General features: G+C 41.1%; 1 protein-coding gene across 2 annotated transcripts in view; it reads right to left on the bottom strand.

Moving 5' to 3' along the window:
• DPY19L1 (dpy-19 like C-mannosyltransferase 1) overlaps positions 1 to 16616 on the bottom strand; it is a 51339-nt gene extending 34723 nt beyond the window's left edge. Inside the window, exons 1-7 of one of the 2 annotated variants that reach the window (XM_086614761.1) lie at positions 16322 to 16616; positions 15319 to 15387; positions 10476 to 10500; positions 9095 to 9182; positions 8226 to 8363; positions 3108 to 3228; positions 1458 to 1551 (exon numbers count right to left, since the gene is read on the bottom strand). In XM_086614761.1, the coding sequence (XP_086470887.1) occupies positions 1458 to 1551; positions 3108 to 3228; positions 8226 to 8363; positions 9095 to 9182; positions 10476 to 10500; positions 15319 to 15387; positions 16322 to 16616 (830 nt within the window). Of the gene's footprint in view, positions 1 to 1457; positions 1552 to 3107; positions 3229 to 8225; positions 8364 to 9094; positions 9183 to 10475; positions 10501 to 15318; positions 15388 to 16321 lie in introns of those variants that run through there. The other variant, XM_086614762.1, reaches the window with a different exon arrangement.
• Between the last annotated feature and the right edge of the window lie 3093 nt (positions 16617 to 19709).

Below are 19709 nucleotides of genomic sequence, written 5' to 3' on the forward strand. Positions count from 1 at the left end.
GGCTTTCAAAATGCATAGCAGAAACAAATCAACTTTATGAAGGAGACTTATGCCAATACAATTTACTTCAGTGTAGTAGAATTGCACTACTCCAGATTCAGTTCTTCTATTTTTCACACCTTATGGAAAAGCCTAAATATTCTGACTTGCTTTGACTAAGAGGAATCTTGGAACAGCCATGATGACTAAACAGTCATCTAGATCTGGTATCCAACTATGAATATTCTTCAGAATAAATAAATAAGATTAAAATCCTACCTGCAGGAAACATCATAGTCACTTAATATTTTTTGTAACCCAGATAGCTAGTGGCTTACAACTTGAAAGATGTGCATTTATATTCTAGTCATCTCGACTACCTCATTGTAGATCATTTACGTTAAAAACTGAATTACCATCAACACTGGATAGTTACTTACATTCAACACAGCCTAAGTCTAAGCAAAGTACTGAGAAATTACGACCTTATTGTTTTTTCAATGATTTAACATGTAAAATGTGGGTTTCCATACACCTCCCTTAAGAGAAAAATGACAAGTTAACGATACGAATATTCAAAGTTTATCTACTTCCTCAAAACCTGAGACATTGACTTCCTATGTTAAGGAATACAAACATAGACTCTTTACCCTGAACATCTAATTGTTCACAAGGCAACTTCCCCTTTTCACTGTCGGCTCCTGCCCTGCACTATTCTTTATTTAAACTATCAGCATACGCTTCAGAGAGAACAGGAAAAAAAACCACAAGACAGTGAAGCCAGGGAATGAGAGGGAAAACCAATCACATCTCTAAGGAAAATGTAGCAGCCTTTTGCTTTTTGCAAAACTCACAAATGAAACTAGAGGTAAATAGAAAAATATTTCCACTTCTGTTTTTCTGCTGAACGTGACGTCTATTTTTGTATGAAAGTGTATTACAGTTCCTGAAATTTAAGGACAGATACTGAAAACAGAAATTCATAGAAAAAGGGAAGTGTATACATATTTCTAAAAGAATCCATTATTTTAAAAGATATTTTGCCTTCTCAGTTAAGTTAAAATCAGAAGACATGCAATATGACTCGAGGCAAAGCATTGGGAAAACTCCAGTCTTGCTTAAAAGTATACTGTCATTCAAACATTGTTTAAAAATGAGTTACACTGAAATTTTAAGAGCAGAAATCTGTCAGAAACATTTAAAACCTGTACAGCACTTAGTTTTATCCACAACCCAGCTGTATCAATGAGATACCACTTCACTGAAATTTTTCACAATTTTCCTGCGTCATCATTTATTTAGCAAAAAGCTTCTCTGTTCCAGTAATTTTTTAGTGACAACACATACGTAATAAAAAGCACTACTACTGTACAAACGAATAAGCAATATCCCACAAAAAATATTTTAGCATTCACTTTTTCAAATTTCTTAGAAAACCCGACAGCTAGTACCAACTAGCTCAGTCTCAGCCGCCTTACCTGAGGTATGTACCGTATATGAAGAACAGTGACATCATTAATCCATTCAAAAGAAAAATCACAGCAACATAAAAGGAAGCAGGGTCTCCCAACCCTAACAAACAAACAGTTAACACGTGTTGTCAAATACAGCAGAAAGATCATATTGCTTATAAACCACCACGCAATCAGTATCATACAGCACACAGCATACTACCTTAATATATCTACAGAAAGAGAGAACAAAAAAAAAGTCAATGTCACCAAGACTATTGTGGAGATTCAATTGGAAGACTACACTTCTGAAAAAAAATAAAGGAAAAAAAAAATAAATGAGGGGTGGACACAGCATTGGGGCAGTCGGCAACAGAACAACCCTAGAGGGAAGCAGTAACTGTAAAGAAAAAAAACCTGCAATGCACAGAAGCAATAAGCATCACTAAGAACATTCTCTACAGACGACGTTTTGACTTCATAGAGCTTTTTAGAACAGGTTTGTACTCCCTATACTCTCACTTCCCATCCCCTGCAAGAGTAAATCCATCTTTACACATATCACACATAATGCTCTTTGCTTTCTTTGTTTCATTAGAAGCCACGAGATTTTCCAATAATGCAAGTCTTTCAATTTATTCATTCCCAAACACTTCTGTGTTCACACTTCTGTCGTTATTCGCTTTCCCATTAGTTCTTTAAACCCTCCTGGCTCTAATCATTTCAGCAGTACAGCATAAAAAGCCTTATTCATTATAGAGAAGGTAGCAAAACTTCATCATTTTGTATGTAGAAAGGATTATTCACCACTGCTGAAAATACTGCAAGACAATTCTCCAAAGAAAGATGATGACATGCTCATCAGACACGGTAGTCTCAATTGTTAGTGTTTTTGTTGGTTTGGTTTTTACAAAAAACAAGAATGAAAAGTTATACATTTACTCAGTCTATTGCTTCTGCCAAAATTTGAGAAAGTCAGTCATTCAGACTCTGAAGAAAGTTCTTAGAGATTTTGCGCAAAGGAAAAATACTAACTTGTCACCACACAAAGACATCTTAAAACAAAAAAGAGGCAGCATCCAAGCTTTGGTAGCAAAATCAAAGTGTAAGATAGAAATTGTTATGTTGAATAGTAGGTCACAAGAGGAAGAGGATTCTTCCCAGCAGCATCACTACACAAAATTTCTCCAAAAGGGTGCCTTGCGGTTACCTTTTTCCTCTTTTTCCCTGCTCAAGTGGTAGTTAGAGGAAGAAGTACAGAAGGTTTTTGAAACGTAGGAACTTGGAATGTATCGGGGATTCTACAGAAGCTACAAAATTTAATACATGTACAGTGGCCTCCAATTACATTTAGGACATCTTATGCTTTGTAACAGTCCAACATTATGAAGGCTCAGCCTACAACTGTGAAGGTCTGACGTGCAGTATAGGAATTCAACCTAGGTAGGAGAAGGTAGGATCCTAGGTAGGATAAGCAAAGCCTGCATTCTCACCCCTGGTGTTCTTAAAAGTATCTTTTTTTCACGCTCCTCACTTACGTGTGAACCTGCCAAAAACACAGGCCTAGCCAAAAGAAAGCATGTCAGTGACACAGACACAGAAACATTTATTACTTCCGAAATACGAAAAGTCACAATTAGAGGCTTCCAGGAAGAAACTGGAAAAAACACAACTCACCCTCGCAGCTTTCAACAGGACTAAGCCCTTTTCCTCTGTTTACAGTCCAACAGATCTTTGTTGGCACACCAAGGAAATCCATACTGGCAGTATATATGCGGTACCAGCCGGCAAGGACCACCTAGGTGGAAAACAGGATTTGAAGCTTCTGAAAAGGAACTCCGAGATTAGCTCAACGCCCAAAGTAACCTCTCATGACAACTGGCCCTCATCCAGGATTTTTTTTTCACCTTAGAATTTATCTCAACTACTTAGCATTTTTGACTATAATTTCCTAAAGGCATCCAACATAGGCCAAGTGTTCATTAATTGACTAAAATTACGTCTGCTTCAGAACAAAAATAACTTCGTACATCAAACTGCAATATTTGAAAAAACTATGTACTTCAATACCGTCTGGAAGGTTTCCCATTCAACTATTTTTGTTTAACAGATTAAAATCCCAGACTTTGTTGACAGACGACAATTAGCCAAATTAAATCCATTAAAATATTTTTTTTTTTCCACCTGGCAAAAACATTAATGGACCAAATCTTTAGGGTTTTCACTCAGATAAACTTTGATAGGTTAAATTTAAGCACGCATTAGAAAAGGACTGCAGATGCGACGTAAGACAGCGTTTCCATTTTCCATGCAAAGGTCATGCTGTTCTTATAACAACAACCAAATTAAATCTTAACACCCGACACAAAAAAAGGTCAGTATTTTAGACACAGCAAAACGACAACGCAGCTCACAGCAAAGTCACTAGTTATCATTACCAAGCTATTTTGTCAGGATATAACTGACTTTATGGACTTCATAAATGAGTAATGTGGCCATTCCAGTCAAGCTGCTTTGAAAGTTATAAGCCAGGGGTTCCCAGACTGAAAATATGTTTCACCACTGCAGTATTAGCTGTCTCAGCCCTGTGTCACACAAAACATGTACAAGAAGGATGATTCTCTCTTTTCCTTCCCCATGCAATTAATAAAACTCTTTGTCACTTCTATCTTCAAGAAGGGCAAGAAGGAAACACAAGGAATTACACCTTGATCTCTGAGAATGTAATGGAGTAAATCCTCCTGAAAACCTCTTCCGAACATACTAAGGAGAAAAAAGTGAGTGGGAGCAGTCAGCATGGATTGACAAATGGGAAATCCCACCTGCCCAACTCCATAACCTTCTGAGACGACCGACTCAGTGGATGAGGGGACAGCTGTGAAGGTTGTGGGTTTTTTTTTAACTAGTGCCAATTCTGTTCTACATCTTTATTAAGACTAAATGATGGCACAAGAAAACACCCTCAGCAAGTCTGCATATAACACAAAATTGGAAGCAGTGGTTGATGCTTGTGTTGCCACTTGTGGAGACCTCAATAGGCTGGAGAAATGGGCCAGCAGGAATCTCATAAAAGGGAAATGCAAAGTCCTGCCCTGGAGAGGAACACCACCATGCACCAGTACAGACTGGAGCTGACCAGCCAGAAAGCAATTTTGCAGAAAAGGACCTGTCAGTCCAGGTGGACAAGTTGTACTTGAGTGAGTGATAAGCCCTTGTTGCAAGGAAAGCCAAATGTATCCTTGGCTGTATGTCACCAGGACAAGAGAGGGGATCCTTCTCCTCAACTCAGCACTGCTGAGACCATACCTCCAGTGCTGAGTCCACCTCTGAGCTGCCCAAAACAAGAAGGACACAGAGTAATGGCTGAGACAGACTCTTTTCAGTTGACAAGACAAGAGACAATGACTACAAATTGAAATACAGGAAATTCCACTTAAACATAGGAAAAAACTTTTACTCTGAGGGTGGTCAAACACTGGAACAGGTTGCTCAGAGGTAGAGATATTCAAAATGAAACTGTAGATGGCCCTGAGCAACCTGCTCTACTTTGAGCAGAGCACTGAGACTACATGATCTTCAGACATCCCTTACAACCTTAACTGTTCTGCAATTCTATAATTCATTAAATTTTAACACCAGGGCTCTGATCCATCACGGCTCACCTCATCTTTGGCCTTTACACTCTCGCAATGCAAACCTTCATATATCTAAAATACAACTACACATTCCTAGACCAAGACTCCCTGCCTCATTATTCTGTCCTGCAGAGTACGCTATCCCGAATTCCTGGAGGCTTTCTGAACATCTGAGCCCTGGCACTTCTGACTGTGCACATGTGCATAGAGGAACCAGATATTTGCCCCATCTCCAGATAGGCAACAACAGGACCGGAGAACCAAATCCAAATCTTTCCTCCTTTCACCTGAGGATGGTTTGTACGCTGCCAACAGAATGGATATGGCAGCTCAGGGACATCTGTCTAGTGTATCTGCATCACCAGCCCTGAAGCTGACCTTACACTTGGCACATAAAACATTCTTGCTGAACTGATCCTGCACAAAAAAAAAAGTTTTCTTGATTTATCAACTGAATCTTTTTATTTCACAAGTACTTGTGTCGGCTGCAGATGTTACTCCATATGAATACTCCCTAAAAAGGTACCAGGTTAGGTACTTCATGCAAAATACAGAAACGTTTTTTACCAAAAGCTGCTTTACATGAAACAGGTAACACGGGCACAAAAAGGGAAGCAAACCAGTAGTACAAAATTGCTAGGTCAATTAGAGCACAATGGCTTTTTTTTTTTTAATTTCTACGGTCCCATATCAGATGAGGCAGTAAATGCAAAACTGGGAAAACAAAAGACTGGCTCTCAGACTCAGGAGATCTCTGTGGGCCAGGCCAGTCCATGGCTGTGAAAGAACATGTACCAAAGTCAAGCCCTTTTACTCGCTGCCTTCGAGTAAGCACCCTACCGCCAACTACACAACTCTCACCACTCCAAACTCACATTTTCATCATCACTGCCACACACAGAAATATCAACTGTTCCGTAACGACGGACAGTCGGAGAGTAAACTTAACACATTATCTCTCCGCCACAGAAATTAGCACATTAGCTCTCTGCCATTTTGCATCGGGGATCACAGATGAAAACACCACCACAACTACTGGAACATGACTATGCAGCAAATACCTGGAAAAATCAAGACTTTATTGGGACTATAATATTGTACAATTATGAAGACTGACTTGTTGCATTTGATAGATTTTTTTTTTTTTTTTTTTACTGCTTATATTTATAATTTACCCAGACAATGTAGTGATTGCTATGGACTGACTTTACCTTTTTTTTTTTTTCCCCTTCTGTTGAAGTTTTCATGGCTAGTACGAGCTGCACATGCAGGTGAATCGTTCTACTTCACTTAATGAGTTCAACATCCTGTTTAGTAACCTCATTTCAAGGCTATTTTTGATGCAGTTAATTTTGAAATCCATTAAAGAAACAAAAAATTTATTAAAATCCAGCCTTAACACTACAGATCCGCTGAAAGAGCTGGAAAAGATCCTAAAATATCAAACAGGAAATGAAACACTTTCAGAAAATGAGACTGGATACTGAGTATCAGAACAAAAAAAATCCACTGCCAACAAATAAATTCACAAGCATCTTCCTACCATCCAGCCCCATTATAATCTTAAGTAAAATTAGATAAATCTGGAGAACATACTTCAAATGTCAATTTGCATTTATTGACAGTTTTATAGATGTAGTTACGTGGAAACAAGAGTACTCAAGAAATACACTTTAAAAAAAGCTATTTACAGGAAGGCTAGGCATCAAGCAGTAAATGATTGAAAGGAACAGAGAAGACTATTTGTCTGCTTTGCATGCCCCCGCAGGCACAGAAAAGATGAATGAATTCCTACCTTATCACCAAGTTCTATAAGCCAGTAGGATCCTAGAAAACTCTGAATGAACAGAATATCCTCCACATTTTGCACTGTAGTCTGCCTAATGTTCTCACAGAATGTCGGCCACTATATCTGACTGCTCGTGTTTTGATTTCCTCATCCAATTTACTTAGTCATCTTTCATGGAGATACAGATGACTCTCTAAGAGCAAGTTCATTTGACCAGTTACTTTTGACTTCTGCAAGTCACGCTACAGCTGTCAACAAATCTTTCCCAGCTAAAGAAAATAACTTTAGGAACACGTGCCTTATTTGAATACTATAATGCTGTATTTCTAGAACTGAACTGCAATCCCTTTGGAATTAAAGAAACAAAACAAAACCACCAAAAAGACACTAAAAAAAAAATCCAAACCCAAAACCAGTGAGAGGGGAACAAAACCCACTCATCTATAGTGTTTAGTTCTTTCAGAGCAAAGAATTATGCAGCAAATGAAACCACTAAACTCAAGTTATATGAATATGCATGCTGAGAACTCTTACACATACAGTTTCTGAAAGCAGCTCCGCTCCGACAGAGCACGAGTATAGTATAAATACTACTACCCAACAATTACAGCCATTATTAGTTCTTGGGTCTCCACAAAATGAGCTGTTGCTGACACATGGAGTTACAGTAACATACATTAACCAAAAGTTTTCCCTTTGCAAAATGTTTGAGACACACTGGCCAAGCCATAAGAGAGAGAAAACCAAACATTTCTGTACTTAAAGACACGTTATTTTTAGTGGCAAAAAAGCTGAGCAGGAACAGAATCTAACAAGTCTAACACCAAGTACATACAAAACAGCAGCAGCCAGTCTTCTACAGACAAATTTCTTCTGCAACACGTAAGTAAATTATTACCATTCATGGATTTTAGGGCCACAGTGAACTGTGATGACTCATTAGCACACTGTCCTACACAAAATGCAAGCCAAAACAACCTCTCAGTACCTGTAACACTGTTGTCACATACTACTGACACTTCATATGTTGTATTTCCTAAAGTACACCGTCAGCAACTTACTCACTTTCAGTGAAAAGAACAAAAGACAAGTAGTATCAAACTGGATTGTAACTTCAGAGCATAAAATACCAAGATCTAGAGAGTATTCACATTTGGTTGGAAATATTTCAAGTCTGAAAATCAATCACAATGTATGAGGTAACTTTCTCATTTTAAATCTGGAACTAAAACAAGGTATTTAAGCAAAATTTCAATAGTCACTGTAGCTTTACAACCACATTTTCCAGAGTAACATCTCTTACAAGTTTGTAGTCAAATCTAAAGCAATCAAAGATATATCAGAAGGTATCATTTTTAAAACATAGCTCACCTCTGGGTAAAGATTGAACCTTTGTAAGGTGTTAATCACTAACGGATATTCGGTTAGTCTGTCATTCATAATTGCCCATACTCCATTCCAAAACGATGGTGCCTCAATAATGATCTTGAAGTAGGAGTAATAAAGACCCTACAGGAGAGCAGAACCATTATTTACAATTAAAGGGGTCACTTCTGCTTCATGAACTGACATACACAAGCTTCATTTTTAAATGAAATTTTATAATATAACAGATAGGACAAAACAGTTAGAGATGACTATCCAGTTTTTCAAATCTCTTCTATTAGTGCCACTAAGACAAGCAACGCTGGTTTCCTTCCACCGTGTTTCAAAGGACATCTGGAAATCTCTCAATTGGGCTGGTAACTACGCACTAGCATATTATTTCACAACTCTCAAAATAAAAGCAGCCAAAAGATGTATACATATGCAAACATTTACTAATTAAAAAAAATATTTTAAAAAAAAGCTGCACAACAAGATTATAATTGAAAGTATGCTACAAGGTTCTTGTAATTTCGTATTTTAGGTCCTCTAGAATTATTTATTACAAGAACCACGTAGCATACTTTCAATTATAATCTTGTTGTGCAGTTTTTTTAAATATTTTTTTTAATTAGTAAATGTTTGCATATGTATTATTTATTTTTAAATTATATTTTAAGTGAACTGTGAAGCGATACAGTCATAGTGATCAGCTGCAAGACATACAAATACTCTGTATGTAAAAGTGTAATGCATGTTAGTTGCAAGATATCAATGTTTACTTATCCAGAAGGTGTTAAGAAATTTTGGAAAGCCTACAATCAACAAGATTAAAATTTCCCCATCACTGAATTTTTATTGAAATAGAATCTAACCATTTCCGTGCGAAAAGCCATTTCTCTTTCTAGCGTTGAGAGGTGAGAAAAATGACGGTCATTTTCAAAAAGAGTTGTTATGTGACACCTGTTAAAAAACAGTAATAATTAAAACTGAATAAAGAGTTTCAGAACCTGTACGAGGTCATATATACCAAGCAACAGCTGGCAAAACATTCAGTGAAGACCCAAAGTTTATTTACAAACTGCTATTTTAATTTATTCATACAATTTACCAACATTCTCCTCTATTCAGACTATTTTAAATGGAAAAAATATGAATCCATAAAGTATTTATTAAATTGTACTATGGAATTAGTTATAATACTCTAATGCATTTTAACTTAAGTGCAGACACTTAAGGATCAAAAGTTTAACGCTCTTAAAACTATCAAGACTACATCTTAGGAAAGAAAATTCAAATATCTGACAAACGACAAGTATCAGATTAAAAACTGGTGAAAATAACGGTGCACATGTAAGTAGTGTATGTTTTTTCCACAAAAATCTTTCCTGATTTGTATTTTAACGCAGTTATCTGCTTTACATATAGATGCATTACCATCAAAAGTATCTTTAAATAAAGGTGCAACTACAAGGTGGGGGGGGGAAGGCCAGGGAAAATGCAAATAATTTTGGAGGCAAAACTTGCAATTTCCAAGACAAGCTTCATCTCTAGAAAGGACGGAAAAAGAAGCAGAGCAGCGCGCTCTGCTTTTGAACAGGCATTTGCATGAAACAAACTAGTAAAAATGAATAGTTCTTTTTGAGCTAGGAAACAAAAACAGAGTGGCAGAAGCCCTTACTTTTTATCTCTGCAAAAGCAGCTGGTGGAAATCGCTACAGAAGCCATTCTATTTCAAGCCTATACTATAAAAAGGAAGGGTGAGGGTTAGGATGGAACCTGAAACACAAGGATTACATCAACAAAGAGTAGTTGAAGGGCCATTCTGCTGCACACAGAGAAAACACTGGCCAGGCTTCTCTGAAGAGGTTAGAGAAAAGGTGATGGAAAACTAAGAAATTAAAGCAGAATCTAAATAAGCAGAACACAGGAGTACGATGAAAGGATTTACCTGGACTTTCAAAACCCACTGAGGGCAAAAAGGTCTGTTAGTGGAAATGCACCTGAGTTTGCACAGCTAAGCAACAGTTTTCTACCTGGAAAGCAGGCTTCACTCTTCGCTGAACAGGCTTAAGAAACCTTTCGTGTCAGCTTCACAAGAATAGAATTATTCACCCTAGAGACAACAATTTGGTTTCGAGAGGAAAGATCTGTTTATAAATCATCCTAATAGCTTGTCTAAGTATGAGTGAAAATGCTATTTTTATTATTTTAAAATAGTATCATATTACTCTCAAGCAATAAATTTAACCTTACCAATGTAGGACTCCTGCAAAAGCGGCTGTAAAGGAAACAAAAGGCGTCAAGTTACTCAAATATCACGTTCTTTAAAGTAATTACAGTACTACTTCAGAGATGCACAGAAGGTACTCCAGAGGAACAGAAGAATAGGAACATCTGAATTAACTTTTATGGTCAGCTCTTTGAAAATCTGAAATTCTGCTGGTGGCATTCAGCAATAGGCAATGTTCCACCTATATCCTGTGTCACTCAAGGTGATCCATCAGAATCGAATGCATCCATTTCAGCTACCAATAACAAAACTGAATTACAGGTGCTTTTTTAATAAGCATAAATGTTTTTTAACGTTTTACAATACCTATTGTAACTATTCACTAAATTTCTGCTCAGATTTTGGCTAACACACAGCTCATACTAAGGCTTGATGTATGCCAGGAGCAGCGTTGTTAGGTCAAAGCAAGGGCAAAACCAAGGCAGGACCTGGTGGCCAGAAAGGGCTGAAGGTCCTGATGCAGCCATTGTCACCTGCAGCTTGCTGTCTCCTGCAGCCATAAATCCTCACATACTGATCGTCAGGCAGTTTCTCCAGACTCTGCTAATCAAGGAAATGGTACAGACCAAACTTGCACGCTGGAAGCTACAAATACATCAGCTTACCCAAAAAGTTTTTAAAGCTGATCCAGCAGCAGCTGGACTGCTGAGGCTTTCACGTTTTCCAGTGTGATACAGGGAACATCCGTACCCTGACAGAAGGGGAAGGATGAGCACTCCCACCACCATGGGTTAGGTAATTATGTTGCTCATAGGTGCACAAGTTAAGAGTTGCAAACTAGAGAACCTGTGGGTGAGATGAACTAATTCCCATGTTACACTAGTCTGTACGAAGCGGACTGAGCCCTTGTTTGTCATGTTTGCTTTCTTTCCCAATGAGCTCATAAAATGAAGTTTAATTTAAAGAGTACATTGTTCTGTAAATTTGAGAGATCCAAACGGACCGTGACAACCAAAACAAATCTAATTGAGACTATAATTGCTAAAAAAGGTAGATTCTTAACGTAATAACATTCCATTTGTCTATTTGGAGACTGTCTGCACTGTTGTCACATAGGTACAGAACAAGGGAGGTAACCTGAGGGACAAAGGAAAAAGATAAACGATGATAAAGTCACAGGGAAACAGTCTAAGTCTCTGACTTCTTGAGCACAACAAGGTCCACAGAGAGCAGAAGCCCCTCCATTTTGCTTGGGCAGCATTCACAACATATCCAGAGGTCGCCATGGAACCAAAGCCTGCACAAGTGAGGGATAAAAGGTGGGCATTTAGAGTGACCTCAGTGCTCCTTCTAGACTGAAGGTGCTGTGGTTGCCCTTTGGGCACACACAGTGGCTCTCTGCCATAGAAAGGTCTGCTCGACTGGTTGCCTCCAATCCAAGAAAGTCGTTACGGTTAATGATGAGCCCTCTTATTCACATGGGCTACATAGAGCAGAGAGGAGGACAGCACAACCACCCTCCCTGCTTACACCCAGCTGGAGCCAAAAAGGTGCTGAGCGCCGTGTCCCTCTCCAGGGCGCTGATCTGCGCACACCTCCGATAGCTCACAGCCACCCAGGCATGGCCTGCACCTCCATGAAGACATGGAACAGGTCACCTGCTTGCACACAGGTGAAACATCCATCGAGCAAACACGCACGTGTTCAGACTGCGTGTCACATGCGTATGGTGCTCTGTTTCTGGAAAGCAGCAGGGACAAGAGAAAGAAAAACACCTTTGGAAAACCACTACATTTACATGGAAAGAGAAGTGGACTGAATGCACACTTCAGGCCTTAGTATATATTCCCAAACCACATGTTCCTCCAACACAGAGCCTGGAAGCGCTGCTGCTGGCAGTACCTGTTATCACCGTCACCAACAACTTCACGTAGTAGTTGAGGTTGTACAATACCACACTGAAACTTCCTGAAGAGTTTTTCAGGTCCACTTCAGTCACTGAAGTAGTTTTCTCAAAGAGAAGCCTGAACTTCAGTTAGAAAACGAGTACCACAAGCTTTCATTTAAAATTTGACATTTTTACAGGTACTTTCTAGAAAAAAAAAATTCACCGAAGGATTGCTCAGTACTGTCCACATTAAGTGGAATTTAATGCCTTAGGAAAAGTTTCAGAAGCTAAAGATTTTTTTTTAAGGATATTTACATTCATTCTCATGGAGAGCTGAAAACTCCTTTTTCAGAAAAGCAGATATGGATATGCTCACTTGGAATTCCGTATCATATTAGCTGTATCAGCAACACAACGAACTATATTCCACAAACACATTTTGTAGTAATTGTATGGAAAGAAACAGAGCAGTCCATACCTTTCTTAGGTACTACTTATCAAGCCTCCCATTTGCACAAGGTATTATTTCATTTCTCAGTAACATTTCTAAGATTCCCGATAAGATGGGATGCTGAAATACACTTATCTATATACACGTACTCCAGCTATAAAAAAATATCAATTTTAAGACAGATTACATGTTAGGTAAGTATATACAGTAAAGTCAAAATAACTGCACATGAGCTATTAGCACTGTTCATGATCTCAAATTCATGTGGTTCCAAATCACCCAAATATATAGTCTTTTATTGTTGCAAATAAATTACCTATTAGTATGGAAATTACATTTCAGATTCAAACATACCACTTCTTTCATAGAGAAAACAATACATTTATATCTGATTCTTCCCTTTAACAAACATTTTATTTGAAGTTGATGCATTAATTGTAAATAGATTCACAGTTACGTTGGAGAATTTCATGTCCATTTTTATAAAACTTCACAATATCACTCTGTTGTAAGTGTAAAATGAAAACCTTTTATAATCACACAGCAATTAGTGTAATTACTCACGTTGCAAGAGACAATGCACTTAATTCATAGACATACACTACGAGTCCAAATCGACATTTTCCCACAGACTGCATCCAGACTTACATTTCTGATGGAAAACATGCAGACCAGCTCTCCTAAATTACCTTCCTTTGATCCCATTAACGTCCTTACTGGCGAAGGAAGGCACGAGAGGACAGGAGAGGAATACTAGTGCCCTAATGCTACAAGGACTTATACAGCTACTATGTACTTGAACTTGTAGATGCCATTTTCTCACCCAAGCTAAGAATCCTTGAAAGCAAAGCATGTGATCCGATTTTTGCAGACTAGGGCTATTATGTAAAATCTGATAGTTTATTCTTTAGATTTCCTATTTTTGCTTGTGCTCTGTTCTAGGAAAAGCAATGTGAATGGCATATAAAAAGCATCCTAATTCTGGAAATTAAATACTGAAGAATAAAACCATTATATAGAGAACTCATTTACCAAGAGAACAACAAACGCGGAGATACTGTAATGCAACAGGATGTGAAACTTACTAGAAACTGATTGATAATTTCTAAGTATTCCCAAAGGGACTAGGTAGGATTACAGCAGAACTGGGAACAGCGAGGAATGTGCAAGCATTGACTACTTCTGCAGCTTAGTCAAGATGTTTCATCGTGAGACTCTGCACAATCTAGAAAGGATGTCTTCAAGAATAAGGCCTCAGTTTAATGGTGGTTTTAAAAAAATCTCAACATAATAAAAGCAAAGTGTTGTATAAGAACGTCCTTGAAATTCTGACAACTTTATTCTTGCAAGCAAACTGGAGCTGGTTCTTAGAAAAAAATCCCACCCTATAACAAAACTAGCTCCAACTGTGGGAGCCTCCATTTTTAAAACCTGGACCTTAAAGCTTAAGCAAAACAACAACAAAAATTCAAATACCACTAAAACTAACCAAAACTCAATATTTCATATTTACTGTATGTACATTCTTTGCTACTGCAAATACTGCATGCTATTATGTATTTTGCTATTAAGGGTTTGCTCCTATTAAAAATATAAATAGCTCCTTGAATTATTTAATTGGTTCTCTGGGTTTCACAGCCAAATTCAAATTCCAGAAATTACAAAGCTCTCTACCTAATCTGCTACCAAATTCAAACAAAGGAAAGCATTTTTCAATTTTGACCATCAGTTTAACAATCCTATGTCATTTAAGTAACTATTAGTCTAGGAAATGCTGAAAAAACAGAGGGAAGCAAAGCAATTCGGGAACAGTTTATTCATCAATTAGTTTGTAAGCTAAGGGTTGTGTCCCTGCTACTACTTTGCCATGTAATTCATCAAACTGAAGAAACTCCCTTTGGCAACAAGGAGTACTGGTGGTGTGATAAATAGTACCAGCATCTTTGGAATACTCTGACAAGTCTTTTACTAGAATACCTTTAGGAGTATACGTAATTGTGCATCTGACAGCTATGCTATTATTTAACATATGTTAACTTCAGGAATGCATTCCTTATTTCATTTTGCAAATATTTTAGGTGCTATTTCCAAGACTCCGGCCGTTAGCCATTTTCTTATTTACCTCAAAATATTCCCAAAGATAATAACATCTGAATTTACATCCCCTTACAGTTGTATGTTCTTCCATCCGTAATCCTTCCACAACGAGCTGTTTTGATTACAGTCCTTAATAAGAGTTGGTTTTTTTTTTCCCCTAGAAATTAGTTACTTGATAGGAGAGATCCATAAATATCTGAATAATTATTTTCCTACAAATGTTCTGATACCACATCAACCGCTACAGTAACAGCTTTACAAAAGTTACCAGGTAGGAAGCTTTTTCCTGTCCCTTTTCACCATAAAGCTGTACTTTTTTGTTTTTCCAAGTTATATTTCCAAATATATTTCAATACAGTTTACTACAGTTTACAATTCCAGAGAAAGAAAGGCAAAGAGTATTTTCTTCTGACATATTCCTTCTACTTACCCAGAAGGAAAGTGAGCCATATCTTGCTGTCAGCTTTTACGACGAAGGCCTTTCTGTCGTCAACAAATACTGCCAAAAGAAAACAAGTGTTTTAAGCAATTAAGAACAGCTTCTGTACAATGAAATCTATTTGAACTCTGCAGCACTAGTTTTCGGTAAAACCTTGGCTTCAAAACTGCTGAGAAATTTCATACAGGAAGTTGGTAACTACACATAAATATCACAGGCAGGCTATTATGGCGACTATACAAACCAGGTTCCTAATTCCTGAAATAACTTCTACAAAATAACTCGTCAGAAGAGGATTTGTTCACAGACGTGTTATTGACAAACTCGCTCACACTGGAAGTCAGACTTTAAAGGAACCTCCATCCTTCCGACAGTGCTATCAAGAAACAGGCTGGTCATACCGGCGCTGGAAGCAAGGATTAGAGGGGACGAGTTAACGAGAGGGAGTTTACACGAACAGCACTTTCTCCCGTTTCACCCCTAAAGGATGCCAAAGCGGTAAAACCCCCTTTTCTTCCTCCGAACCCCCAATCCTCACCGACACCAGCGCGGGTCTCGTCAGCTTCGCTCCTTAACCCCCTCCCGCCGCGACGGGCTGGAAGACGGGCACGGGGAGCGCGGGCGAGCGCCCGGCCGCTGCCCCGGGCACAGCCCTCCCGCGGGCGGAGGTCGTGAGGCCACCGGGCTGCCCGCTTCCCGCTCCGGCCGCTTCGCTCCCCTCCTCCTCGCCCCCAGATCGCCTTCCCGGGGAAGTACGTCCCGGCGCTACCCTTCCCCGGGGCGGCAGCGAGAAGCCAGCCCGTCCGAGAGGAGCTTTCGCGCCGCCGCCCGCGCCGGGCGCCCGGAAAGGGGGGAGGCAGGCGGGACCGAGCCCCGTCGCACTTCCCGCGGGCGGCAGAGCGGGCTCCCCGGCCGCGCGGGGGCAGAGGGAGCGGGGAAGAGGCAGGATTTGGGCGAAGGGGTCGGCTCCCTCCCCTCACCGACCCCCCCTCACCTCGGAGCCGGTCTCTGCAGCCGCGCAGGAGCCTCAGGGGGCCGCGGCCCAGCGCGTCCCGCTGCCCCTCAGCCGCCGGCCCCTCCCTGCAGGGTCTCTGGGGGTCGCTCCTGGCTCCGCGCCGGCCGCCGCCTCCCTTCCGCATGGCGCGGGCCCCGCCGGGGACCTGCCTGCCGGGCGAGTGCGGAGGGCGCCCGCGGCCGCTCCCGGGGCTGGCGCCCGGCGACTGGAGCTGCTGTTGCCCGGGCTTGAGCGGCGGCGACTCTTTGTTCCTGCCTCGGGTCGGGACGGCCATCTCCGCATAGTCCCCGCCGGCGCCGGGGGTACCGCGACGGAGGGGAGGCGAACGGGGGCGGTCCTCAGCGAGGAGGTTCCCCCACCCCCGGGCAGGGCCCGGAGGCCACGGGGCGGAGGCGGAACCGGCGGGCTCGTAGTAACGGGGCGAAGGAGCGGCCGGTCACTACTCCGCCGGGCTGCGCCGCCGCCGCTGCCGCCGCCTGCTCCGCCCGGTTGGCCACGTGGGGGGGGAGGGGGCGGCGCTCCCCGGCGGGGCGGGTAACGGATCCCCGCGCTCCTCCCCGCCGCTCGCTCACGCGCGCGCCGTCCTGCCGCTTCGGCGGCCGCGCGCGCGGGCGGACGGCAGCGGCAGTTGCCGCCGCTGCCGCTTTCCCGCGCCCCGCACGCGCTGCCCGCCGTTTCCGCCGCCGCGCCGCGTCCCGCCGGGCCCCTCCCTCTCTCCGAGGAGGCGGGAAGCGGAGCTCTTCCCGCTCACCTCCGCCCGGAGGGGCGGCCGCGGCTCTTCCCGCCGGCCCCCGTGCCCCGGCGCTCGCAGGTTCTTAACGTCCCGTTACGCAGCGGTCCCGTGGATACGCGGAGACCCGGAATGTTGTTCCATGACTTTCCCGAGCAGCTGCCTTCGGTAGCTGGCGGCAGCCGTCGCTGCGGCTCCTGCGCTGACGGCTGGAATTCTTTTACGGGTTGGGAATGCGCAAAGCAACTGTCAAACTTAAGTCCCGCAACAGCAAAACGGTCCTGGCCTCCTCCCGCGCTGCTTTCCCGCTCCGCGCGCAAGAGTGTTTGCACTCTTAATATATTAATTTAATCACAAATTTTTGATAATGTTGATTAAATACAGCAGAGCATCGCCTCTTCATTAACTGCCGCCTCACCAAACATCCGCTTCACTCTCTGTCCCCTTGTTATTCTTTTTCCCCTGGAAAATACGTTTTCTGCCTGTATATATTCCTTGCATCCCAGGTGTTCTTCATCACTGTCCTCAGGCTTTTCTTTCCCCCTCCTCACTCTTCATCTCTCTCTGTATGTTTCTTGTCACTAAGTTTTCCACATGCTTGAGTTCTCTTGGCATCATCTTTCCCCTCAACTCTTTGCTCATTTTTCCCGGCCTTTCCGCCCCTTTCCTCTCATATCACAGCAGCATGACTTTTTAAAACGTTTACAACTTCTTTATTTTAATCTTTTTTCCTAATTATTTTTATGAATCTTATCCTGTGAAACACAAGGTTCGAGCCTTATGCAGCAATTACTATATTAAGATAGTATTTAAAAAATATGTTTAATAAATATATAGTCAGCATATTGTTAGCACAGGAAGGCAATTTTGGTCCAGATTCAGCTGCCAAGGTAAAGAACACACGAGAAGAGGACAGCCTCTGCTGTCTTTGGGATAGTGGGAAGGTTGTTCCCACAACAAGGGCACAAAGATACAAGCTGGTGCAGCTGGGTAAAACAAGTCTGTGGGACCACAGGGGTCCACAGCTAGTCCTGGCTCCACATTTCTTTGCTGGTTAAGGGAAAATTGTTCTATCCGCAGCTGTTTTCGGGAGATAATTGCAAAAAGGCACGTGGTACATTGAGCTCAAAAAAAAAAAAAAAAAATTAGCAAGGAAGAAATAGTATTTTTCATTTGACCAGCTTATATAGTTTTATAAAACAGCCCATCTCCTGAGCACACAGGCCCTTCTTCCAATGTGAATTGCAGTCCAGTATTTCGAGTAACATTTATCTATGCTTATTATATGCTAAATACAAATGAAAGCATAAAGGAACATGATTTGAATGTTTGAAGACTACATAATATTTTCCCACCTGATTTCCAGGAGAAAAAGTTCCACAGGCTGCTCTTTTTTGTATTTGATTTTTATCGTGCAGCCTAGTCATAAATTTAGTGGCCAAAGGAGTCTATTTTTTCTGGCTGAGCAATTGAAATGTACGGGCTCCAGATAGTTTTGCGTGTAACTGGCATAGAAAAAGAGTATTATGATATGTTCTGCTGATTTTTAACTCCTGAAACCTGTTTTCAGTTTTTCCCAAAATTAATAGAGTCACGGAACACTCAGGAGCTTGAAGGGTTGAGATTATTAAGGTTCAAATGATTGCTGTGGGATAGCTCGACCATTGAGATTAACTGGGCCTGCTCCAGCCTGCAGCAAATCAATTACCATCAGGCTGTTTTCCTTTATCAAAACTCTTCAGGCAATTTATTTCAGAACCTGATTAGAAAGGCACGTACTACTAAACTAAACAGCTCTATAAAGATTTTCAAAATTATTATAAGAACGCAAAGGCAGAACGTCACATTCTTAAAAGTAAAGGTGCCCCATCTTCAAAAGAGCTGCAGGAGAGGAGTACACCTCTAAAAATAAAATGACATTTCCTTCAATCTGTAAGAGACACAAGTAGTAAGAAACAAACCTTGGGTTTATATCATCACAGGAGTTGCATATTTTTCCAAAAGTGCTATGTTTATTTCCAACATCGTTTCATATGGAATAGCTCATTATCAATCCTGCACGCCACAGCACGAGGAGTGATACCTGTAAGCCAGCACGTGCCTTGCTGTTTATAACAAAAAGAGGTGAGGAGGGAGGAAAGGTGATAACTCTGAAAGTAAATTTTATTTCTTTTAGCTCTTGAGGGTGCCGAAGGATCTATATTAGGCCATAGCACAGAAGTCATCTTAATCAGCTTATCCTAACATCCTTTGCCCAGGGACAGCAAAACTTCTAAGATGTTTCTCCACAGTTTTCTGCTATCCCAGGGCAAAGCACATCCTGGACCACAATGTTCATGTGTCTGCTAGGTCTTCCCTCTCTCTCTGATCACGTTTTCCATGATCGCTGGACTATCTCTCCGCATTTCCAAATCACTCTGCCAGATACCAGCAACCTCAGGATGCAAAGTTGTATGGTCATTGTGAGACACTGTCACAGTTCTCAGGTATCAGGCCCTGCAAGTAATGCACATTGCCTTGGCACTTCCTATATATTTAGCAGTATTCATTCCTCAGGACACTGGACATGCACACCTCAGTACCAAATAGTCCAGAGCTTGCTTTCTTTTCTTCCACTCATTCTCATCTTCTGTACTG

This window comes from Tauraco erythrolophus, chromosome 7 (assembly GCF_009769465.1).
Source record: "Tauraco erythrolophus isolate bTauEry1 chromosome 7, bTauEry1.pri, whole genome shotgun sequence".
Taxonomy (NCBI): Eukaryota; Metazoa; Chordata; class Aves; order Musophagiformes; family Musophagidae; genus Tauraco; species Tauraco erythrolophus.